The following is a 23,205-nucleotide window of genomic DNA, read 5'->3' on the forward strand; positions in this document are numbered from 1 at the left end:
TAAGCTACTTCCCAGACATCTTTTTTTGGTGACATTTTGAGATTATTTCTTGAAAGCTCTGCTTTTCATATATTACATCAGCTCAACAATTTGATATAACTGTTCATAATGAAAGGAAATTGTAGGCTATGAAATTTTTCCTAGACCTTTTAACATTGTTCAATTTTTCCCCCTGCACAGGTTCTTTAATGGAAGAACTGAATATCACATCAGCAACTGCCTATTACTTCTTGGCAGAAAGGTCTACATGGGCATTTGTGACAACCTGGCAATGAAATAATGGTTAGAGTTGGCTCAGTTCTACAGAGGAAGAAACTTAAATGAGCTCTTGAAGTAATTGCTTTGAAAATATCAAATAATGACTGCAGAGGGAGAGAGAAGAGTGTGTGTGGCTGTGGGCAGTGAGGGGTAAGGGGGATCCATCCCTGGATACAGCCCCAGTGTGAGAGCTGTGGGTGCTGGAGCACAAGTTTGGCACCTCAACACAGTTTATGTGTTTAGTTTCATGTCCTGGAAATAAACCACAGTGGGTTTGCCACCATAGCTGGGAAAAAGCTGTTGGTTTGGCCATCCTCTGAACATCAGGACAAAGTAGTTTGCTTTGTAAACCCCTCCTGCCAGAAGATGGGGAATCAGCAACCACCAGTGGTGACAAGTGTAGCAAAGGTGGGAGAGCACTCACAGGCTAATCACAGACCTTATTTTCTATGGGTAAGCACTGCACAAAGTGGCTAATTCCTGGGTCATTTTCACTGTAACACAAAAAACTTTTGACCAAAGCCCTTACTACTGCACTGAACTCTCCTCCACATGCATTTCCCCACTCCAGCACTCCCACTATAGAAAGTCAGTTCCAGAGTGGGAAATAGTTCAGCATTTCAAACTAGTCAATAAGCATTACTTGGTTCAACTTTGTATTCTTCCTCCAGGAAATCAGCTGCAAAGGAAAGGATCTGTGCCACAGAACACTGGTCCCACTGCTGGATTTGTGGCCTCTTGCTCTGACAAGCAAGGGAGTGGTTGTGTTACTTCCAGCACCACTCTGTTAGCAGGCAAAGAATTTGCCTCTTCCAGGAGTGGAAGGGGCAGCAGTGCTGGAGCATGAGCCCCCCACTAGACACACCCACAGTCCTGCAGACATTGGCAAAATTTTAATGACAGTACTCAAACTGTACAACCGAGGGGCAGTGGCAATGCTGACTGTACACAGTGTTTCTCCAGCCACTGCCCACACGCCAGTTTCATTTTAAAAACAGAGCTTAGAAAAATGCACAATTCTCTCCCAAGGTACTGTACACTATTCAGCAGGTTAAAAACTGAAAAAAAAAACTTTCGTTAAAAAAGTCATTGCACTATTTGTATACATCAAGGATAGTCTACATAATCATGTTCATCTAGAAAATATGTGCATTATAAACCATTTCCATGCAAATGCAGCAATTCCTTATTTCAAAGGTGGTATAAAAAGACAACACAGCAGTCCTAACCACTAGAACACTTTATGTCAAACAAAACAAATGTGCATCATGATAGTGAACGTGTTAGATGAATAAAATACAGTAACAAAGATTCAAAAAGATGCATTTTTGTTTCCACCAAGTGACTACAGTACCAAAAGATACAAGTAACGTGAAGTGTGTGCAGAAATCATGTTAAATGAAGTCCCTCTTCACCTGTTTGTGTCGTGCTAACCCAAGACAGACTGCTATGTTTAAGATTACTGTGATGTCATTTCTGCATCTAAGAACTCAGTATCCAAACACCTTGCAAGCTTAAGAGCACTGCCCCTATAAAATAGTGTATCTATTGCATCAAAGTATAAAGTGTGTTGTTTACAGTTTAAAAAAAAAATCTATAGAAAAAGTTCTGTTTTCCGTACAAAAACGCTGAAATTTTGTCAAGATATACATTTTGAGATGTGAAACTCGCTGCCTGATTGATGCTAGAGCAGCATGGGAGAAAAGGAAAGCACCACCCAAGAGGGTTTTGTGTGACTGCAGGGTGTCCTAGGTCGGGGGGGGCCCGTTGGTGTAGCGCAGCATGGGGTAGAAGGAGCGGGCGAAGTTGTTGGCCTGGGTGCAGCTGTAGTCTTCCTCCGAGGACGGGATCATGCAAGCCAGGAGCAAAAGCAGCAGGAAGAACAACTGGAGAGGTAAAGCTGCTCGTAACACTCGGTAGAAGAAAGAGGGAGACTGAGAGTTTGCCTGCACGGGCTGTGGATGGCTTTCACTCCTGGAAAGGAGAAACAAAGAACAACAGGCACTTCAGAGTTTGAGTTACACAAACTGTTTTTACCCTATTTTCAGATGGCAAACAGACCATTCCAAACAGGTGTTGAAGCAAAAAGGAAAGACATCATTCACACAGATGAGGATCTTCTCTGCCCTGGCATTACTGAGATCAACCCTTTGAACAGACCCCAATGGACTGGGGTTAAGTTCTCCCTTTGTCCTTCATGGTCTGTTTGTACCAAGTGGCTCTCAGGGGCAAGTTTCTTTTTACAGGCATGCTGGTGGAATTGAAGGAGGATTTAAACCTAAAATATCCCCCATTTGGCACAAAAAATATTTTCTCGAGCCAGGGCTGCACATCACTGCAGAGGTCCTGGAGCAGGAGTGCTAAAGGAAACCATTCCCTAAGGAGCAGCCCAGAGCTGGTAGGGAGAGGGGACTCTACAGGTGGGCAGAAATTACCTCCACCCATGTGTCAACTTACAAGGAACAACTGCCCAGGCTTCTGCTGGCACACAGCTCATCTCTGCCATATTCACTATTTTTTAAGAAATCAGGCATATATATAAAATATTACCTTGTGCTGCTGCCATTTCTGCCATCTGCAGTTCTCCTGAGGGCCATCTGTTGAGAGAAATAGCTTTTAGTATCCAGGTTTCAGAAACTACAAGGAATTTCTCTGAAAAGACAGCTGAAGACTTTAAGGTCTGATTGTAAATGCTGTAATAAGGTACATGGACCTAAAAGGTAAAATGATTATACTTGAGGAACTTCCTCACTAAATATGTCAAAATACACTATATGCTGATAGCAAAGTATTAGAAAAACAATACTTGCCTTCTTCACAGCAGGGCTGGATTTCTCTTCTTCTGGATTATAGACTCCTGAGTCCAAGTCATCTGGAACTAGCAGGAATGTTTTGGTATCCTAAAAGATAACACCACCTTCCTCTTTAAAATGCACATTTCAAAACTGACAATAAATGAAGTGCAAAGAACCACCTTTCACTGCATCTGTAGGTGCACAGCCCACTGCCCCTTCACATGAGCATTACCAGTTGCCCAGAATAAAGAAATGCTTTACAGTTCCCAGCCTGAAGGAATTACAATGGCATGGGTACATACAGGTATTAACTTGAAAATATCCCTGACAGGCCTCAGGATAAGCAACCCATTGCTACGAACTTCAACTTCTATGTGTTCATTACACACTCCTAGCCTGAAACCTGGTTTGGATCACACAAATTCAGGTTGGAAGAGACTTCAGGAAGTTCATCTAGTCCAACCTCCTGCCCAAAGACCTGACAAAAAGCCTTACTCAAAGCTTTATCCTCTGCTCTTCAAACCCCTCAAGGACAGAGGCAGCACAACCCCTCTGTTACAATACTTTACTAGCCTTGGGGTGCTGAAGTTGCTCCTACAGCCAGAATACTGCTCTTTTTTCAGCTTATCAAGGTGGAAGTACTTAAGCTTTAAGTCAGTTTTTAATAAATACCTTCACTCTTAACAAGCTATTTCTTTTCAGTAAGGAAGATCCACAAGCGAGTATTTAAATTCCAACTCACCAGATTCCCTTGTATTGTTTTTAAGTCATGAGAGACTTGTTCAATCAGCTGTTTCAGTTTTGTTCCAATTACATGGACCTTCTCTTCCTCTTCAACATAATCACCATCTGGTTTCAGCAGCAGGTAAGCAGTGAGCTCTTGGAGGGAGTTTACATTAAGCTGTTGCTCCAGCAGCTCTTTCTCCAGTTGCTGAGAATAAACAAACAAAAAACAGCACAACAGACTGTTACCCTCAACTTCATGGATGTTCTCCCAAAAGGAGGAACTCTGGAAGGCTTTAAAGAACAACACAACCTGCCTGGGAATCCACAAGGCACAGGAATGGTTATTACAGCTACATAGGAAATTAAGTTCTCTTGAAGAGACTGGTTGTACCTGCTTGAACTAACATTTAAAAATAGTTCTAGCAGCAGGTAATTCATATAGAGAAGACATTAAATTCTGGAAATTGAAAATCTTACTCCAGCATAAAGAACTCTCATAAGCAACTTTATTATGATGTGTAATTATGGAAAAGTGTCTCATAGAGGCAATATCTTGGTCCATTTCAAAAACCACCCACATGCCTGAGCACAGCAGATCTGAGGACAGGCTGCAGACACTGTGAGACATAAACATCCTGCTCTTCACTGTGTGGTGAGAGCTGAGGTGCTGCAGTTAAGACTACACTTACCATTAGCTCCTTCTGGCATTCCAGTATTGTGTTGAGATCAGCATTGGGATCTGTGATCTGTGCCTCATTCCTCCGACCTTCAGCACTTTCTAACCACAGGATTAGCTTTTGGCTCTGGTCATGGAAATCCTAGAGAAACAAGAAGATTGGCACATAAGAGGAAAAACACCTTTGCAGTGCCTTCACCTACAAACAAAACACCCAACCCAGATTAGACAGAGCCACTACAAATTCACAATTAGTGAGGGTACAGAAACCTTGTTAAAGTATTCCACCTATGTAGTAAAAGGGCATTATCCACTTGAAAGGTATTTTTATCACACCATTTCAATCCATCAGAGGCAACTTTATCAGGAAAAAAAGTGTCTTGGATTGTGAGTGACCACTGCACTGATGTGCAGGAATTACCACTCTGCCCTCTCCTCAACAGAATCCCAAAGGGTTTTCCTCACAAGCTGGCATGTGGTATGCACCTGGCAGTGCAGTAAGGCTTGCTGTAAACCCTTCCTCCAGCTGTCCAGTGCACGAGTTGCCTTCTCCCAGTGCAAGTTGACCTTCCGAAGCCTGTTCTGCAGCTCCTTGAACTCCGTGCTGTCTGCTTTCTGGAATTCCTTGCTGCTCAGGTTAGCAGAAAGCAACACTGCTTTGTAGTTGTCAAATGCTTTAAGCATGTCCTGGTAGAAAAAGAGGATTAGGAGCTTTTATGAATGTTGAAAAACATGTTTATTTACAACAAAACCACACATTCAAAAGCATCACAGGTATTGGGGAAGGATGTTTGAATCTGGTGGATTTTCAATACTGCTAAGAAACATACTGAGCCAAAATCTTCACTCGGAAGAAAATAAATATGACTGGGCTTATGCTTCTCCTTAAGTCACAGGCACTATGGCTTAACCCACATCTGCCTTTCAATTCCTCTGAGCTGCCTCCCTCCCTGACATTTGGACAAAAACTCCCATAGATCATCACATGTTATTTTCTCCTAATTGATAAAGGCTTTTCCACTCCAGAATCCTAGAATAATGCTGACAGGGACATCTGGAGATCTGTATTCTGTTCTCCTGTTTCACATAGGACCAACTTCAAGGAGAATGCTCAGGGCCTCATCCATTTAAATTTTCAGTATCTTGCAGAATGGACATTCCCCACCCCCTCTGGGCTCCTGGTTCCACACCAGACGACCTCATTGTGAGAAATTATTTTTTTTCTCTCTGGTCTGAGTTTCTGTCAGCCCATTTCTCTGACTTCTCGAGGTCCCCCCAGAAGGCAGTCCTGCCTGCTTTCCTCCTCTCCCTTAGAATTGCAGGGGCAATAATATGGAATTTGCAGTCAGGGTCATATCAGCTAACCACTTTTATGTTAAGGCTGAGCCTGTATTTCTGAAGGTTAAAAAAAAAAAAGAATGCCAAACAATACCTTCCTTGTACCCTCCAGTTTACAGTTTGAATCAAGGGTACTCAATCTTTTCCAAGCTGCTCTTACAGTAGGGAAGTAAGAACTGCAGGATGAATCCCACTAGCCACAAAGCTCAGATTGGTTTTCTCAGCAGCCTTTCTATCCAAGAGTGTCAATCTTTATATTCTCAAGATCTGGTTCCACTTGTAGAAAACTCCTGGTCTAAATTACTTTTCACCCATCAAAGGATCCTGTCCCCCTCTCCTACAGGCAATAAAGTTTCTTTTAATATCAAACAAAGCAAACAGACTTCTGAAGTAAGAAGACTGTAGGCAGACTGGCTTTATCCTTATCCCAGGCAATTGGGATGTCCTGACACCTCATGAAATTCATTTCTTAAAGCACACTGGCTCTTTTAACATCCTTCTAAAGCCAAACTGTCTGAAAATGGGATTTACAGCCAGCTGGACTCCTCTTAAGCAGCTGAAAAAGAGAGAAGTGAAGCTCTGCTCGTTGAGGAGGTCAGATACCCAACTGCAGGCTGAAGGGAAACACCTCCCCACCTCCCTCCACTCAGGAGGCACCATCAAACCATTCCCAGGGCTTGGTGCCTAACCCAGATTGACTGAAGGAGTCAGAGCTGATCTTACTGGAGTGCAGAGTCATTGTCCCTGGCCTAATAACTACTCCAGGACATGTGGGCTTAAACATACTCTCAGCATGCCTAAGAAATTCCTCCTTTGTCCTGCAGAGTCCTGTCTGTGAGCATCACCCCAAGGGTGACACCAGACTGACCAGTAGCTTCAGGGTGACTCCACAGGGGGCAGCTTATGAGGGTTGAGCACGCAGGGATTTTGCATTTTCACAGATTTTAGGAACACTTGCTCTCTCAGAGTTCAACTTGAGGCATTTCACTGCCTGAGTCCCAGGGCCCCAGCACTTATATGTGCCCTGGTAACCTGCTGGCTCAGCTTGCAGAAGCAACAGCTTCAGAGCAGATCTTTCTCAGTCTCCTGCTGGAATTACACCTTGGCCTCAATTCAATTAAAAAAAAAAAACGGCCTAGACTTTGCATCCTGTTGACCTGGCTAATTTTCAATCTGTTTCTGGTTTGCATAGAGGGGAATGGCACAAGGAAAAGATGCTGCTGATATCACTGTGCAAGAAAACAGAAAGGGAGAAGTGGAAAGGTTTTTATTTCTGCCTGCCAATCTCTATATGAAGACAGAAGCACCTTGCCTAAGACCCTCTTTTAGTCCTCTTAGCTGAGAGCAGCTCAGCTCCTCTGTGGCACAGGAACATTGCTATTGGCATCCATGCTGCCAACTGATCCCAGGAGAACAGTCATTAAAAAACATCAGCATCTTGAAATCCCTCTTCTCAGTAGGCCATAACTTACTTTCAACTTCTTGACCTTTTGTTCCAATGCCTGCATGCTGGTTGGAAGCTTCACCTTTTGCAGCTCTTCCAGCTCTTGCTCAGTTTTATCAAGCCAAGCAGAGATGTCACTGAGGTCTGAATCCAGCTGCTGCCACTGTTGCAATTTCTGTTTCATTCTAAGTTTATTTCTGAGGTCTTGAGCTTGGATGAGCTCCCACCTATCAATAATGCCTGCAAATCATGGAAAAAAATCCATTTAAATCTTCACTAAAGGAAGGAGTGTATAAAAAATATGCAAGAAGTTTTGCCAAAGAATTATTCTCCATTCTACTTGAGACCAAGTAACTGCTGTAATGTATTACTATCATTCAGCCACATATTTTCTTGAGATTCTGCAGTGTCTTAATTTCATATTGTTGATCAAGTTATCCACATAGCAGCGCTACACAGAATCTTAATGATATTAATTGGAGATTGTTTTAATTCACTTGGAAGAACAGACCAAATCTAAGGAGACAGAATTCAATGAGCCCAGCTGTGACTTAATGAACACCAAAATTTCAGCAGTTAGGACTGGAGTTTGTGTTTTTTGTCCATGTGGAGCTGCTGGAGAGGGCCCAGAGGAAACCCCAAAGATGATGAAACGGGTAGAGCACCTCTCCTGTAAAGACAGGCTGAGACAGTTGGGGCTGCTCAGCCTGAAGGAGAAGAGAAGGCTCCAGGGAGACCTTAGAGCCCCTTCCAGTGCCTATAGGGGCTCCAAGAGAGCTGGAGAGGGACTTTTGACAAGGGCAGAGGGGTAGGACAAGGGGGAATAGCTTTAAACTGATGGAGGGCAGGTTTAGATTAGATATTATGAAGAAATTCCTTATTGTGAGGGTGATGAGGCACTGGCCCAGGTTGCCCAGAAAAGCTGTGGCTGTCCCATCTCTGGAAACGTTCAAGGCCAGGCTGGATGGGGCTCTGAGCAAGCTGGTCTGGTGGAAGGTGTCCCTGCCCATGGCAGGGGGATTGGATCTAGAAAACTTTAAGGTCTCTTCCAACCCAAACCATTCTGATGACTCTATGTTTCATCAATTCAGTGCTAAAGGATATGGCGATGCCACCTGTGCGATCACTGACACTTTCTGAAAGCACATCTAAACCATTCTCAGGCTATTCCTATTCATCCCATATATGGGACACAGCCCTGGACCATTTGTGAGACCAGAGAAACAGACTAAGCAAGCTGGTGCATGTAGCTGCAGCCTTCTTTTTATCACACGATTTACTTTTGTGACTGCAGTACAATGTGTTGTTACAATCTCAAGCACCTGAAACCAGGAATGAGGTCCTAAAAGGTCAAGAGAACCAGTTTGCTGGTCTGTTTGCATGGAAGGACCACTGTAAAGATACTGAAGAACAGAATGCATCACCAGTTTTGAAAAAAACATTTCTCCAAGTGGGAGCTGTAGCATCTTGTTATATGGAATACCAATAACTCTACATAGCAATCTTATTTTAGACAGAACCTTTGGTTTGAAATCTGATTAGAAGTCCCTGAAGTGTTCAGTATCAGACAAAAGTGAAATTGTTTCCATTTACTACAAGCAGCAAAGAGACAGAAGTATTTTATGAAAGAAAAATCGCAATTCTGGCAGAAAATGTGAAAGCTTTGAACAGCACAAATGGGTTGGACAGAACCAGATGAGAAGGGAGTTCAGTGAAACTTGGAAATTTGGCAAAATACATTAATTTTTTCTTTTGATCCCAAATATGCCATGCCTGCTTTGTCCCCCCAGAGTCACAGGAAAAACACCACAGCCCCAAAGCCATTCCTAATGCTCTGTACCTGACTGCTTCTCTGCTGGTGTTAGATTCACAAGTTCTTGGTCATCTTGGGGCTCCTCATCGCTCATGCTGGCAGATGGAATTTTCTCCTTGCTGCTGCTACTGCTTGCAGAGCTGAGCTGCTTCACCTGGAATGACATTTTGGTGGGTAAACTCTGCAGGTTAAAAGGATGTCAAAGGTCCAACCTAATCTGTGTTCCTCTGGGTAGCTGGGCTGCTGCTGAGCTCTTGCATATCAGATTTAGCACTGGGCTCCTGCAGCTTTGCTAACAGTTTACACTTGGCTCTCTGTGCCTTTCCAGTAAACAAACACACACCATGGTGATGCCAATTACCACCAGAGTGGACACGGCAAATTAACTGCTTTTGCACTACCTGTACCAGACAATGCACAATTGCTGATGCTCTTTGTTGGATCGTGGGTCTTGGAAATATTAACTCTAGGGCTCTGGATGACAAAAGCAGCCAGATACCAGTACCACCCTGTCTGGAAGAGTGCTGACAAGGGTGAAGCCATGGCTGGCAAACGGCCACCAAGGCTGAGGCACCAATGGACAATGAGCCATTTTGGCACATTTTTCAGTGCCTAGAAGCAGATTAAATGGCGTGTTGCATATTAAGACCCTTCAAATTTGCTTAGGAAAGGGAAATATGTCAGTATCAAGAGATTCACACATGTCTTTGGGGGGGGTTAAATTCTCCTAGACTTCTATGACAATAGAGGAAGGAAGTTCCTCCAGACTGACCAGGAGTCCAACCTGAGCCACCAGAAATAATGCCTAAGTTTGCGTGAAGTGAAAATTCCCCACCTCAACTATTCTTTTCCTTGATGCTGGAGAAGGGAAGAGGGTGGAGTTACACAGAACAAACAGACTGTGTAGTACAGGTTCAGTGCCCACAAAGCCTCCAACTCACATAGTCTGGTTTATAGGGAGTACTTGTCTCTGGTCCAGATAACACATTTCCAACCATCTCTGCCTGGTTGTATCTGTGTTTCCTGCAGACTGGGCTACCCGAAGAATGCCAAGGATGAGCTTCTGAAACAGACTTTCCTGAAACAAATAAAACCAAAACCACACACCATGAGTGCAAGATCCCACCTCCACAAGAAAGCTGTTGCTTTGTATTAAGTTAGAAAGCGCTTTGAATAAAATGGCATCAAGTTATGGCATAAAAATGACAGTTTTGCAGCTTTCCTTGCAAAGCATGCACATTTGCAAAACATCAACAGTGTTTCAAAGGTAATGAGATGAGAGCCATGCAGTTATGGGACATTCTGTTTTCTTCTGGAAAATGCTTGAATACAGGTTAGAGTATTCAAAAAAAAAACCCAAAAGACAAAGCTGCACCATGGTTTTGTAAAGTTTGCATCCCAACAATAACTATCACACATCTGCAACATGTCAGAGGGAACAAGTTAGACATGTCCTGGTTTGGAGAATGCTTGTTCTGGATTTAACAGACAGGACACACATAGTTCTGTCATGCACAAACCACAAAAAAATACTTGTAGAGTTGGAGCTACTGCCTTCAGTAGTTATGCAACCAAAATTAGAAACAACCAAAAAATTGATATGACCCAGAGCAAACCACCGAGAAAGAACCAAAAGACTTTGGATCAGTACAATGAAATGCACGTTAACCACCTTGGCATTTACCAGGCAAAATCTAAATGGTGTGTTCTTGACTGCTTTTAATGTCCATGTGGATACTGCAGCGTAAGAACACCATGACAGGATGAGACATGGTGTCCACACAAGGCAGGAAGTCAGACATTACGTATGAGAGAGGTTGAGGAATATAGCGTGCAGCACAGGGAGATTGCCATGTTCAGACACATGCATTAGCAGGTGCCTACCAGAAGATGCTTTCAAAGTTTTTGTGGTCATTTTAAGATATGCCTCAGGGTTTTCAGTGATTTCTACATCTGAAAAAAGAATAATGTCATTTTCCTCACTATTCAGTATCTTCCAACTATTAAACACAACTGAAACAATGAAGGACAGCAAAGACAAAGTGGTTGGTACCATTTTCAAACATTCTTAAACAGTAAGGCTTCTAAAACCTTCTTATGTTTCTAAAAATAAAAGAAAGCTTAGTTTAGACAGTACCATTTCCTTCATCTAAGAGATGAGTCTGCTCACATCTACTAATGGTACTTGAAAACCAGCCATCAATGTGGGAGCAAGACTTCAATCCCCCTCCCTTCCCACACAGGGACATCTTCCAGCTGTCCATGTCAAACCAAACTGCTGGATATTGGTTCTCACCTGACAGAGCACTGTAGTATTGTGCTTCTTCATCATCTTCATGAGAGGAAGAACCTCCCACGTCACCTGTGTGATCCCACTCAAGTGGGATGGAGTCAACGCTGACAGGGGTCTCACAGCCTGATCTCTCATGGCCCTGAGCTGGGGGCATAAGGTGGCAAAGGGACTGTGGTGATGAGGGCCCCTCTGTGATGGCCTTCTTATGCCAGGGATCATTCTGGATTTCTCTGGAGTCTTCTTGATCTGTCTCATTTTCAGAGTTATCTTTTTCATCGTCCAATCCCTACAAATAAGTAATTATTGCATATTAGTAAGATTTACAGATCATCTTAATGAGCTAATGATTGTACCACACTGAAGTGGTACTTCTGAAGTACTTCTTCAGTACTACTGAAGACAGTGTTGTGGTCAGCTGCAGCAATCATATGAGTAAAATTAAAGGGAGACATAATTTCTGCCTTCTTCCTCTTTTGTCAAAACTAATCTTCAGATCAGCAGCTACCTCTCCTCATTCAAGGCACTCAACCACCACCATAACATCTCTCCTGTTTGCAGGAAGAGTACCCAGCTCCAAATGGACTTAACAGCTCAGTAAGGAAATTATGCTCAGGCAGGAGTGAACTACTTGTTCATGTTAGTTCCTTTACCTGGCTTTCTAACAGATGTTCTTTCTTACTGAGGCCAAGCAAACAGAATAATCTGAAATTCCCAGGGAAAAGCAAAGTGCATGCTGTTCCCCATTCAGGGTTCTCACAACAAAGTGGACAGATGGAGTGGACAAATACATAAAGAGATATTCTAAGCACATTATTGATGGTATGGAAAACAAAGTGATATTAAAAACACCGAAAAAAGTTTTGAAGCCTTCAAGCCACAGCTATATAATTCTGAACCTTATGATCAACCTCAATGCTATTATCCAGATTCTGCAGAGATGGAGAGGCATGAAAGGATTGGCAACAAAGATTTAGCAAGGCTGGCACATCTACTGCAGAGCTCCTGAGCCCCAGGAGCTCAAACAACTCAGTCAAGCTGCTAGGAATAAGCAATCACAATCAAAAACCAAAATAAGCATTGCAATTCAAACACCAAAATCTTGTCAAAGCATTCAAACAACTGTTGCTTCTTACAGGATCCCTTGAAGTCAGTCTTTGATGGAAGCGGGCAACTCGCCCAAACACCTCCTGACAGTATCGATGGAGTTCTTCCAATTCATCTTCAATCAGGATGGCATCCAAAGGCTCACTCTTCTGAATCAACTGCTCCCCAAAAACGATTAGCTGATCAATCTTATTGGTGTTTAACGTTATTTCCTGTTGGAAACCCTATTTGGAACAAGGAAAATAATTACTTCTCCATTGGCTCTTTCTAGCCTAAAGTTTGTCTCTGTTTTCCAGGTCGCTGCAGTGAAAGACAAGCAGCAATTGACATTGTTGTCTAATTTAATTTGGCAAATATCTTTTTGTTCAAGACGTCCAAAGGTTTGTTTTACGAGCAGAATTATAGCTCTAAATGAAGTGGCATTTTCCACCCACGTGTACACCAGTATGGCTGCAGTGTCCTGAGCCTGCAGGGGATTATGATACAAGAGTTCAGCTAATCAGAGTTTATTTTTCTGCTGGGTACACACAATCTTTTTCTCAGTAGCCAAGAAGTTTGCTCGGTTGCTCAGGCCTCCAGCCTACACAACAGTAAATCTACATCCCAAAACAATAACAGCGCAGGGAGAGAAGAGAAACCAGCATATAATGTAGGAAAGAACTAGTATATTCCTTAGAATCACTGCACGTTCCTGATGTCTAATTTCTGTTGAAATTCCCAGCTACAAACATGACCTCCAAAGAGAGATTGTACTATAATGCCAATTCAAAAAAGATTTGCACCAGAAAATAATGCCTCAATTTAGGAATGTAGCTCTTACTGTTAAGCAGCATCTGCTGCTTTCCAGGCCAGATACTACTGTCACTGACACAAATTGCCAGGAGAAAATGGCAGGACAGAACTGAGCCTGAACACTGAATCCGAATTAAATAATGCACAGCTTAATCTTGATTCAGATATGTCTTAACAATTTACTGCTGTCTTCAAACAAGCATAGTCCTACAGAGATCTGGTGGCTGTTGTGAAGTTACAGAAGACGGATGATTCTGTCAGGCAAGGGCAACCCAACAGGATTACTGGGCTATAGTAAACAGCTGCTTCATAAGGATACGTACATTTAACTGGCGCATTTTGTCATCAAAGTTACTTTTTGAGAAGTGCTCCACATTTGTCAGCTGTAGGTCCATTTCTGTGAGCCAGACCAGGATGCTTTCCCTCGTCCCCTCAAACTCATCTCTCCGATTGGTGAAGTGCTGGATGGAAAAAAGGAGCCAATGTAATGACTTCAGCTATTAAATGAGACAGGTCATAGGGGCTCTCTGAAGTCAGTGTTTTATTTCAAAACTCCTGTTCATCTTAAAGGCCATCAGGAAACAAAAAGCAGCATGCCATGTATAAAACTTGTCCTCTTCCTGTAGGCATGCCAGAACAGTGCCCTGTGCTAGCCCTGTACACTATTCGTACAAAAGAGGGAGTAAAATTTTAGCAGTTCAAGATGCTTCTATAAAATTACATTCTTGATCCCACACATTCCTTCTCCCAGCAACAGTTATTTGGACTGAGGCTTAACATCTAATTTGTTCTAAACTTAAAACAGAGATAAACAAAGGAAGTAACCCCCATCTCTTATTAAAGTAATTAAAACTATGAGATTAAAATCAGATTTCACTGATTTCACAGTGGAGAGGCTGGATCATGGATGACCACGGCAGTGTAATTAATGCACTGTTTGGCATGGCATGTCCCACAGAAGCTGCTAACAGACATGCAGCTTGCCTGTTCTGTGGGTGAATTTACTTCTCAGGAACGGATCATATAACACCCCAAATATAACAATTCATAGCTGCACAGATCAAACTTCATCACTGCTCTCACTGCCTCATCCACAGACTTTTGGGAGCTAACAGTTTTCCCTGTCAGTTGCTTGCAGAACTGCTACATTGAAAAATCTGGCAGTGACAAGTTTCCCCCAGGGCACAGCACAGAGTATCTGCCCAGAGATCAGTTTAATTGATGAGCAGGATACTTCTTTGAAGTGTCACAGATACACTCTTTAACAAGATTCCTCATCAGGCAGGCAGCACAGCAGGAGCTGCTTTCTATCACATCTCCATCTTTAATGCCTTGCTGGTGAATCACGACTTGGCACCAAGTAGAGCTGAGTTGGAAACTCCAAACCATATCTGCACTTGGGGGCCTTTTGTCTCTCTGCCTCTTATCTATGGAAAGGTGCAAGTGCATCAACACATCCACCCATTACAAGTGAGTAAGAGGAAAGTGTGACAGGAGCAGTGAGTATTGCAGTTGACCTCCCAAAATTTGCACTCCTCCTTCCTTTAAGCTTTTCTTCAGCTACCAAGAACCAATCTACCAAGGTCAGGTTTACACCATGTACTCAGTGACCTTTCCAGAGCTCCTCTGCTAGGCTGGTAGCTCATGACAGAGAGAGTTGCCCTGATGGAGGCTTTTGTGGGTAATTCCTGCAGAACCCTGCGAGTTCTCCTCACTCCCTCACCCCACTGTGCCACTACCTTGAGCCTCCTGAGGATGGAAGCGACTCGTTTCTGGAGGTTATCCCAGCGCTGGTTGCCCTCATGCACCATCTGTTTGAGCTTGCTGGCCGAGTCGGTGCGGTTCTCGCGGGCCAGGCGCCGGTACTGCTTATTGATCAGCTCCAGCTGCGTGAGGCGCTCGTGGATCTGCCGCTGGAACGCCTGCAAGGCAAGGCAGAGCTCATTCCCTGCTAACACTCAGGATGTGGATATTAACCATCGAGAGATGATGCCCTCCCCCTTAAAAACAGACCTTCCAACTGCAAAACTAAATCCAGATTTTGAGACCCGTATTTTAAACCATCTGCTCAAACTTAGCTCGCTAGGAAAAACAAGAAAAGAATAAATATCAAACTACAAAAGTCTCTTGCCTATAAAAAGCAAGGCTTTAAACTTGTATCTGTTCAGAGCATTGTATTCTCCACATTAAAAAGAATTATGGAGACAGACACCTAGCAGCTGCACACTCACCAAATTATTTATGTTCTCTATAGTATCAGGGCCAAACCAGTGTTTTCCAGAGACTCAGGCATTTTGCACAGACAATAAGTATTCAGCAGCCTGATGCTAAGCACAGAAAATGCAGTTAAAAAATTCACCTCAAATTTCTTCAGCTCCTCTTTTGCATGTGTGTACAAGACCTCTGAAGAATTAGGCCTAGCTGCTATATTTTCAGATGCTTTTAGCCAATCTTCAAAGCGGGAATAGTCATCCAAAAACCTCTGCCATAGACGCCAAGTTTCCTCGATTCTGTGAGAGCAAAAACAGAAGGGTTTTATCACAAGCTATCAACTCTGGATTCTTTTTTACTTCTCAAAATTCAGCTTGTGGCAAATGCCACAGCGTTTCCTCAAAATTCTGCCACAGGCTTCTGTAGGGTAAGAATAGGAGACGTACTTCATTCGCCTTTCCATGGACATGGCACAGATGTTTCTCCACCGTCTGTCCAAGCTCCTGGTGGTTTGCTGGATGGAGTCACACTCTGTCTCATTAGCACACGCATCTGAGTCGTGTAGCAGGACTTCACAGATGTTAAACACGGACTCCACGCCCGCCGTGTGCTGCTCTATGTCTCTCTGCAGGTCCTGCCATCAGCAAAAGAACAGTGTCAGTGGAAGGAAATGTGTCTGCCTACATCTCAGCCATGCCCTTCAAAATGCACCAGAGGATGGGGAAAGAGCAACTCTCATGTCAGGAAAAGCTTATTTAGCTTTAGGAAAGACCTGCAGGATGAACTGTGCAGATGATACAGGTCAGGAGAGAACTGCCATGCAAAAAAAGGACTGTCCACCTTTGGTGTCTCAGTCTAAACTCAATCTTCTCATTAATGTCTGGACAATTTTAATGTGCATTCAAAATCCAAACCTTACCTATATCATAAATAAATTCTTATTAATTTTGACAGCACAAGATGACTGTCTCATCTCAGGTTACTACACTGAAAGGGTCTTCAGAGAACTCCTCATGCAGTACTGTGCATTTTAGTGACTGATCACAGGCTGCAGCACGAAACACAAGCACAGTACACAAGTACCCGGTGTTACACTAATTTTCTTATTCCCTCTTGTTGGGCTCCTGTTCTGACAGACTGTTTCAAAGGGTCTGGCAAAGACCTTTTGTCTAATCTACACTCATGTTTCTTTTCCCGAGCCTGCAAATCCACAATAGCCCAGCCTTTCATCCTGTACCCATCACTACTCTTAAAGTCAGTGTAACTGAAAGAAAGAAAAAAAAGCCTTATCTAAATAATTCTTATTGAAAGGTAGATCTGTACTATGCTACCAACTAAATATTAATAAAATTACAATAGCCACCACATTTCCATTTTTCAACCCATTTCTGGCTTTTATAATGAAGGATACAGAGACTTTTGCTTGAGTAACACTAGAGCAACAAAAACAAACGAGTATTTTCATGACAAAAGTGAACTGGAGTTCCCATTAAATGGTATTTACTGATTTCAGTCAACAGATGAAGCAGAATTTTGCTCTAGACAGCTTTTGCTCTAGACTTAAAAAAAAAAACCCAAACAAAATAAAACAAATCCCTCTGAAACAGACACAGCTTTTAGTAAATACAAAATGAGTTAAAGGAAGATTTTTGGCAGAAGTCAATAAGCTGCAAGGAGTTGAGAATCACTCGGTGGCAGTACTCAGTGGTTACGTGAGTACCTGAATTAAGGGCTGAGCCATAAATGGTCAAAAATATGGCTTGTAGGATTTGTAGTAATGAACAGCTTTAAAGACTGTAGAAGTGAAATTCTTTACATGGATGAGACTGACAGAAGGAAACCCAACAAAAACTTTTACAGGTTACTAAGCACTCACAGCTATTTACTGAGCAAGATGCATCAGTGTCTTTTCAACACAGGCTCCACAGCTGGGAGCAGGCTCTGCCTCACTACTGGCACCTGGAGAGTCTCTTCTGAATTCATTAAATTCTACTGGATTTACAGGTGTATTACTGAAAATGAGAATTCTGACCATAGATTACAAACAAATTCTAACTTGCACTATGGTAATGTTGCTGACATGATCTCATTACTTCAGGCCATGCCTGGGTTCAGGGAATAGCCCAGACAGAATCCTTGCTGTTTTCCAAATTACCTGACTGCAATAAGTGAGACAAACACAACAAACGAAGAGACAGGGTGGGGAATATACATGGAGCCTCAAAAGGTACCATTCCTTCAACTCTGCATAGCATTGCCCAGAGAGCTTTAACAGACTACACACTGTTAAATTTTTGCATTAGTGAAACACCTTTGCAATCTTAATATTATTCAAATTGTAATTGTCATCCCTTAATTGAACAAACATGCCATAAAGCACCTCTGTGGATACACAAGACTTTTAAATTTCATTATTCAAGACTGTACAGGTAAAGCTTTTCCAGTCATGGGTGTCAAATAAAAGAAGCCTGTAGGGCATATTTCTCACCATTGCTCTGCCCTTGCTGAAATAATTATTCAGATAAAACCAGGAAAAATCATTTTATTTGATGCATTCAGATAAATGTTTCACTAATGCAGAGCAAAAGCAGCTTTTCTTTTTATTGTGGTCTTTTTAGTCAGCACAGTCTTCTCATACTCAGCCTGCTAAAAAGCTACTGTAGAAGGAATCTAGAGGTGCCCAGAGTATCCAAAAAATGAAGCAGTAAGTAGCTCTGAGCAGCAAATGATGGCTCTTATAGCCAGCTGAAGATTGAAAGCTCATAATAAAAATTAATTAATTTGGACACAATTCCTTTGTGCTCCATGCTCTTCTCTGCCTGGCAATTTATCACGGTCTTTGAGAATGCAAAAGGTTTGAACGAAAAGAAAATATTTCTTTGTTGTTTATATGACCATTCACAATGCAGATGAAACCATGACAGGTGCTGGGCCAAGGCTTCTGGTGCTTGACCAGCTCCTTCAGGGCAGTCAGTAGGAGCCACTTCCAATCCTGCCACAGAGGAGCTGGCCCTTCATGTGACATTTCAGACATGAGTACATGGACAGCCACACCAACCAGCAGAGAACAGAGAACACACGTCTGCGTCACTCAGGGATCCTTAGACAGAAAAGCAGAAGCCAGAGAGAAAAGATGGAAAGGATGGGAAGGATACCAATAAGTGTTCCTAAAGGCAGATGCCATAAAGCTTGCAAGCTTCCAAACTTGACAGACTTGATCTTTAGTTTTTGGGCAAGTATTGCTGTTTAGCACAAAGGCTAGATGACAGCCAACCCTTAGAACCTGGTCAGACTTACAGCACAGCCCTGAGCAAAGGATGGCTCCACCAGCAAGTCTGTACTTTGGAGAAGTTCCTTTTCCTTGCCTGGCTGCTGGCTAGAGAAATTTACACCATCCACCTCCTCTCCTAGGATGCCCCTGGTAACTCACTGCCCTGGATAAATGCCCACCACCACCCAGCAGTGTGAGGTTGGTTCACACTTGTCTCAGCAGGATTCACGTGCCAGCTCTCCCAGCCCTGAGGGACCTTCAGAGCCTGCCTCTGGATCAAACCTCAGCCAAAGTTGTGTCTGCACGAATCCACCTTCCAAAGCTCAAGCATCCTGCTCTGCCAAGCTTGCTCTGCTGTCTGCAAGGAAGGGACAAGAACTGGAGCCAGTCAGGGCAATGCATCAAATCCCAGCACTTGGATCTGTCACGGCCACTTTGCAGAGAGCAGCATTCACGCCCTGTCAGTCTAAGTCATCCTCATGTACTCTGCCCACTGTCTGTGCCCTGCCTAGTCCTCAGGAAGTCTGCTGAACTGAACTGAGCAAATTTGCTTTTGTTCGTGTTTTGCATGTTTTCCTTGGATGAAGGGGGGCAGGGAGATGTGGGGGTAATTCAACACAATACTGAAATTACTGCAAGCAAATGAAGATTTCCCATGTAATGCATCTTGGCAGGAACACGCCATGCAAAGCAAACAGTCAGAAGGGCTCGCTAAAGAAAAGAAACAGGTGATTTTATACCAATCAGCAGCATTTTAGCTCATTTACTCTGGCTGCTGCTATTTCCCACCTGCTGTTCTGCCAGTCTCTTCTGGATTTCTTGGTCATCACAGATGTCATAAACAACAGGCTTGGAAAGCTCAGACTCAATCCGGGCCAACCAGGTGCGAAGGTTACTCATGTTTTTGTCCAATTGTTGTATAAAAGCAAATGTTTCCTTCAGTTTCTTCACCCTAAGCAAACCAGGAAGAACATTTTGTTACAAAGATGGTCAATCAGTGGAAAGGATGTTAGCAGGAGGTGATGACAGGCATGGCTTCACGAAGCCATGTTGCATCAAGCTGCTGCCTGTAAATCAGAGCCGTGTTTTAGTCAAAACCTACCTAAATTGGCTCAGCAGGCCCCTGCTCTACAGCTGCAAGCAGGTCTTGGGTGAAGGCTTTAATGAAACTGTATAAACAAAGTGAATTTTCTTCTGCTAGGGAGCACCGGACATTCATCTAAGTGGAAATTTGTACCCTAATTCACCACAGTTAAACTAAAATGGGTATTTATGGTCGGATTTTCCTTCTGTGAATTTTGCTCAGTGCCTTCTTTAGCAACCAAAAGGTTCACACTGATCAACAAGGTACCACTGCCAAGAGGTACAAAACCTGCACAAACCACCAGTCCAACATCCTGGGAAAATCACAGTGACAGAATGGTTTGGGTTAGAAGGGCCTGAAAGATCACCTTGCTCCAACCTGCCATGAGGCAGGGACACCTTCCACTATTCCAGGTTGTTCCAAGCCCCATCCAACCCAGCCTTGAACATTTCCAGGGATGGGGCATCCACAGCTTCTCTGAGCACCCTGTGCCAGGGCCTCACCACCCTCTGGATGCTGACAGGAGAGGAGAAGGCCTGAACAAGGGCTACTATAGAACTTGTAGTACCACAACATTAAAGCTCATCTAAACACCACAAAAACATGCAGAGATATGCCAGACTCTCCTGACAGGTGAGAAATTAAAAAAACCCCAATCCTGATGGGGGAGAATATCAAATGGCATGGGAGACTTGTGCTGTCGACAAGCAGATGGACCACTGAGACCATTTTCTTACAAGCTGTTTGTAGCTCTCAAACTACAGACAAACTTTTTTTTACTTCCAGCCTTCACAGCATATTCCCATGTCAAACCCCTTATTAGTCTCTCAAATTACCCAAGTAGAATGCTTTTATATTTTGGCAAATTTCTCTCCATGTGTTAGAGGAACATCTGGCGAACTACCTTACTGGTCTCCAATTTTTCTTGAAATTCTCATTTATTGCAATTCCCAACAAAAATTACTAAAAAGGCAACACCAGGGTGACACTTATCTCTTCAGACTTATTTCAGAGCTTGTCATCTAGACTGTGGTAGTTGATGCAGAAAAAAAAAAGAAATCATGATTTTTATCAGACCTGTCTTAAACATCAAGATCACAAGATGAGATGAACTTTACCAAAAAGCACGCATTTCTCCCCATGAACTGCAATGATCTACCCTGCAGTACTACAAATATTAACACTGCAGACTCTAAAGTCAGATGAAATAATTCCATCCATGTCCTAGGGAGAGCCCACTTGTAAGCCAGCATTGCTTCCCTGTGCTGATCTCCTGATCTCTAGTTATGTTCTTGTGCCTTAGGATGAATTTTTGAACCTTGTACGTGATTTCTAAAATGCAAACTTACAAATTAAACCTTTAGCTAGTGCCTGGTCCAACTACTATCAAGATGAGCCTCAATTATTTAAGTCAAGTGCAGCACAAAAAGTTGAAGTCTATATTGTGAAAAGGCTGAAACATTTTTCCATTCATTGGCCACAATGGCTGGGAACTGTCCCCATATAAACAAAACCAGCAGTGGGACTGCAAGGACAGCTTGTAAAGGGGTTCACAGCATGTCCCCAAATGCAAGGGACTGTTGAGGGGTCCGAGTTGAGCCCTGATGTACATGGCAACACAGGTCTTGTGCAAGCTGGGACTGAGGAAGGGTGAGAGATGTAATCTCATGTAATGCAGGCAGGGACAGATTGCTCCAAGGCAGAAGTGCCCACACAGGGTACCTGGACAGCTTCCAGACCCACTGTCCCGCCTGCTGTCAAACTGCCCTGGCAAGTCTTAGAGGAGAGTGGTCCAAACTGTCTGTAATGAATAGCTTTTGCAACTGCCTGATGATACTATAACAGAAGATATGCAGGACACCTAATCCATAATGAATAAGCCACCCTGTAAGCAACAGCTGATCTTATTAACAACCTTAAGGTAACCAAAGAGGATACACACGTCAGCTAGACACTTGATTTAAGGTAAAGCACTTATGGAGGAGATATGGCAATGATCCTGCTGGATTTGTTCAGTCCTACTGTGTACAGAGTAGGGCCAGAAAACTTAGGGTCTCATATGGATTAGCAGCATGGAAAGCTTCCCCTACCTCTTGTTCCCAAAGCACCAGGCAGTACTTTCAGTTGTTTTACAAGGAGGGCGGGAAGAACACAGTCCTACACTGAAGCTCCTGGCAGGTATTTAGCAACTCTGTACTCACCAAAAGTAAAATTAGTATTGTCTGACTCATGTAAGCCTGCAAGCTAGCCTGAAGGATTTGGCCCAAATCCACGGTCCACCTTGTTCCTGCCTTGCACCCACAAAGCTGCTGACATGGTGCAAAGCACCTGCCTCTGCCCCTTTACACAGACTCTGTCTTCCACTGCTGCAGCTGACTGAGAGGAAACCAGTGGATGGCAAAAGTGTTTAGCTGCTCTTGCTTTTCTTTACAAGCTTTTTTTCAGGTCTGTTGTCCCAGGTTCAACCCTGTATGCAGACAGCTGCTGTATAAGTCTTGCTGCTCTTGGTTTTGCTCCTGTTAAGTGGTACTCAATGAATATGTCACTGCATCATTTCCTTGTGCTGTCATGGGCTGGCAGTTATTCACCCAGGAGAATTAATTCTTCCTCTGCCCTATCTCCGCCATTAGAGTTGGAACTGGCTGGTTACAATGCTCAGCAATGGCCAGTGACTCCCAAGGCATGTGGCCCTCCAAAGGCAGGTGATTCAGGAACCCTTTTCCCTGGAAAGATGGACAGTACAGGCTCTGTGTTGAGCACAGGATACAAGAGTCTGAGCTAAACATCTACACTGTTACATTATTAACTCTGCATGACTTCAGGCCAGTCAGGAGGAAAGCAAGGCTTGATCTCTGCCCTGTCCCTGACTGTTCTGTGGCAATTTACCTCCTGCATATTCAGTGATGCTTCCCACAACTGCTCTGGAGACAGGCACGTGTTGGGACCATCTGATAGCACAGCTGACCTGCTGAGACCACGGCTTACTGTGCTGCTCAGGATCATCTCTGCCTCCCTGTGCTCCCTTCTCTGCCTCTATCCACCAGCTTCCCAACCCTAAGCTGCATTACAGAAAAATTCACAGGTTGCTACATATCTTTCTCCAGTCTGCATAGTGGATAGATGAACACAGCCAAGGAAAAAGCAAACTCAAGGATATTAGACTATAAAAAAATGTATTTATGACTTAAAGTACATTAAATAAATTTAAAAAGCAACAGTTTTAAAATCCAAGCATGGCTTTTTGCACCACCACTCCAATATTATTTTAGCTTAGAATGTCACCATAAGGACCTTTATCTTCTAGTGTTACCAGAAGCAACAGTCTCAAAGACAGCATCATTGTGGAACTGAGAGCTTGTATTTACTTCCTAGCAATTGCCATTAGAAACACCATTGTAAT

The 23,205-nt window shown here is 43.2% G+C and overlaps 1 protein-coding gene across 1 annotated transcript in view; it reads right to left on the reverse strand.

Annotated features, from left to right (window-relative positions):
- Positions 1 to 1,136: 1,136 nt before the first annotated feature.
- The window catches only part of SYNE2 (spectrin repeat containing nuclear envelope protein 2), a 152,659-nt gene continuing 130,590 nt past the window's right edge, over positions 1,137 to 23,205 (reverse strand). The window contains exons 100-116 of the mRNA XM_088166323.1: positions 19,511 to 19,673; positions 15,897 to 16,084; positions 15,599 to 15,749; positions 14,979 to 15,161; positions 13,563 to 13,700; positions 12,477 to 12,671; positions 11,347 to 11,629; positions 10,935 to 11,003; positions 9,992 to 10,128; positions 9,078 to 9,204; positions 7,266 to 7,477; positions 4,942 to 5,142; positions 4,469 to 4,597; positions 3,796 to 3,984; positions 3,069 to 3,158; positions 2,809 to 2,855; positions 1,137 to 2,232 (exon numbers count right to left, since the gene is read on the reverse strand). Of these exons, the coding sequence (XP_088022449.1) occupies positions 2,007 to 2,232; positions 2,809 to 2,855; positions 3,069 to 3,158; positions 3,796 to 3,984; positions 4,469 to 4,597; positions 4,942 to 5,142; positions 7,266 to 7,477; positions 9,078 to 9,204; positions 9,992 to 10,128; positions 10,935 to 11,003; positions 11,347 to 11,629; positions 12,477 to 12,671; positions 13,563 to 13,700; positions 14,979 to 15,161; positions 15,599 to 15,749; positions 15,897 to 16,084; positions 19,511 to 19,673 (2,728 nt within the window). The 3' untranslated portion in view covers positions 1,137 to 2,006. The remainder of the gene's footprint in view (positions 2,233 to 2,808; positions 2,856 to 3,068; positions 3,159 to 3,795; positions 3,985 to 4,468; positions 4,598 to 4,941; positions 5,143 to 7,265; positions 7,478 to 9,077; positions 9,205 to 9,991; positions 10,129 to 10,934; positions 11,004 to 11,346; positions 11,630 to 12,476; positions 12,672 to 13,562; positions 13,701 to 14,978; positions 15,162 to 15,598; positions 15,750 to 15,896; positions 16,085 to 19,510; positions 19,674 to 23,205) is intronic.

The sequence above is a fragment of the Sturnus vulgaris genome, chromosome 6, assembly GCF_052056855.1.
Source record: "Sturnus vulgaris isolate bStuVul1 chromosome 6, bStuVul1.hap1, whole genome shotgun sequence".
In the NCBI taxonomy this organism is placed as follows: domain Eukaryota; kingdom Metazoa; phylum Chordata; class Aves; order Passeriformes; family Sturnidae; genus Sturnus; species Sturnus vulgaris.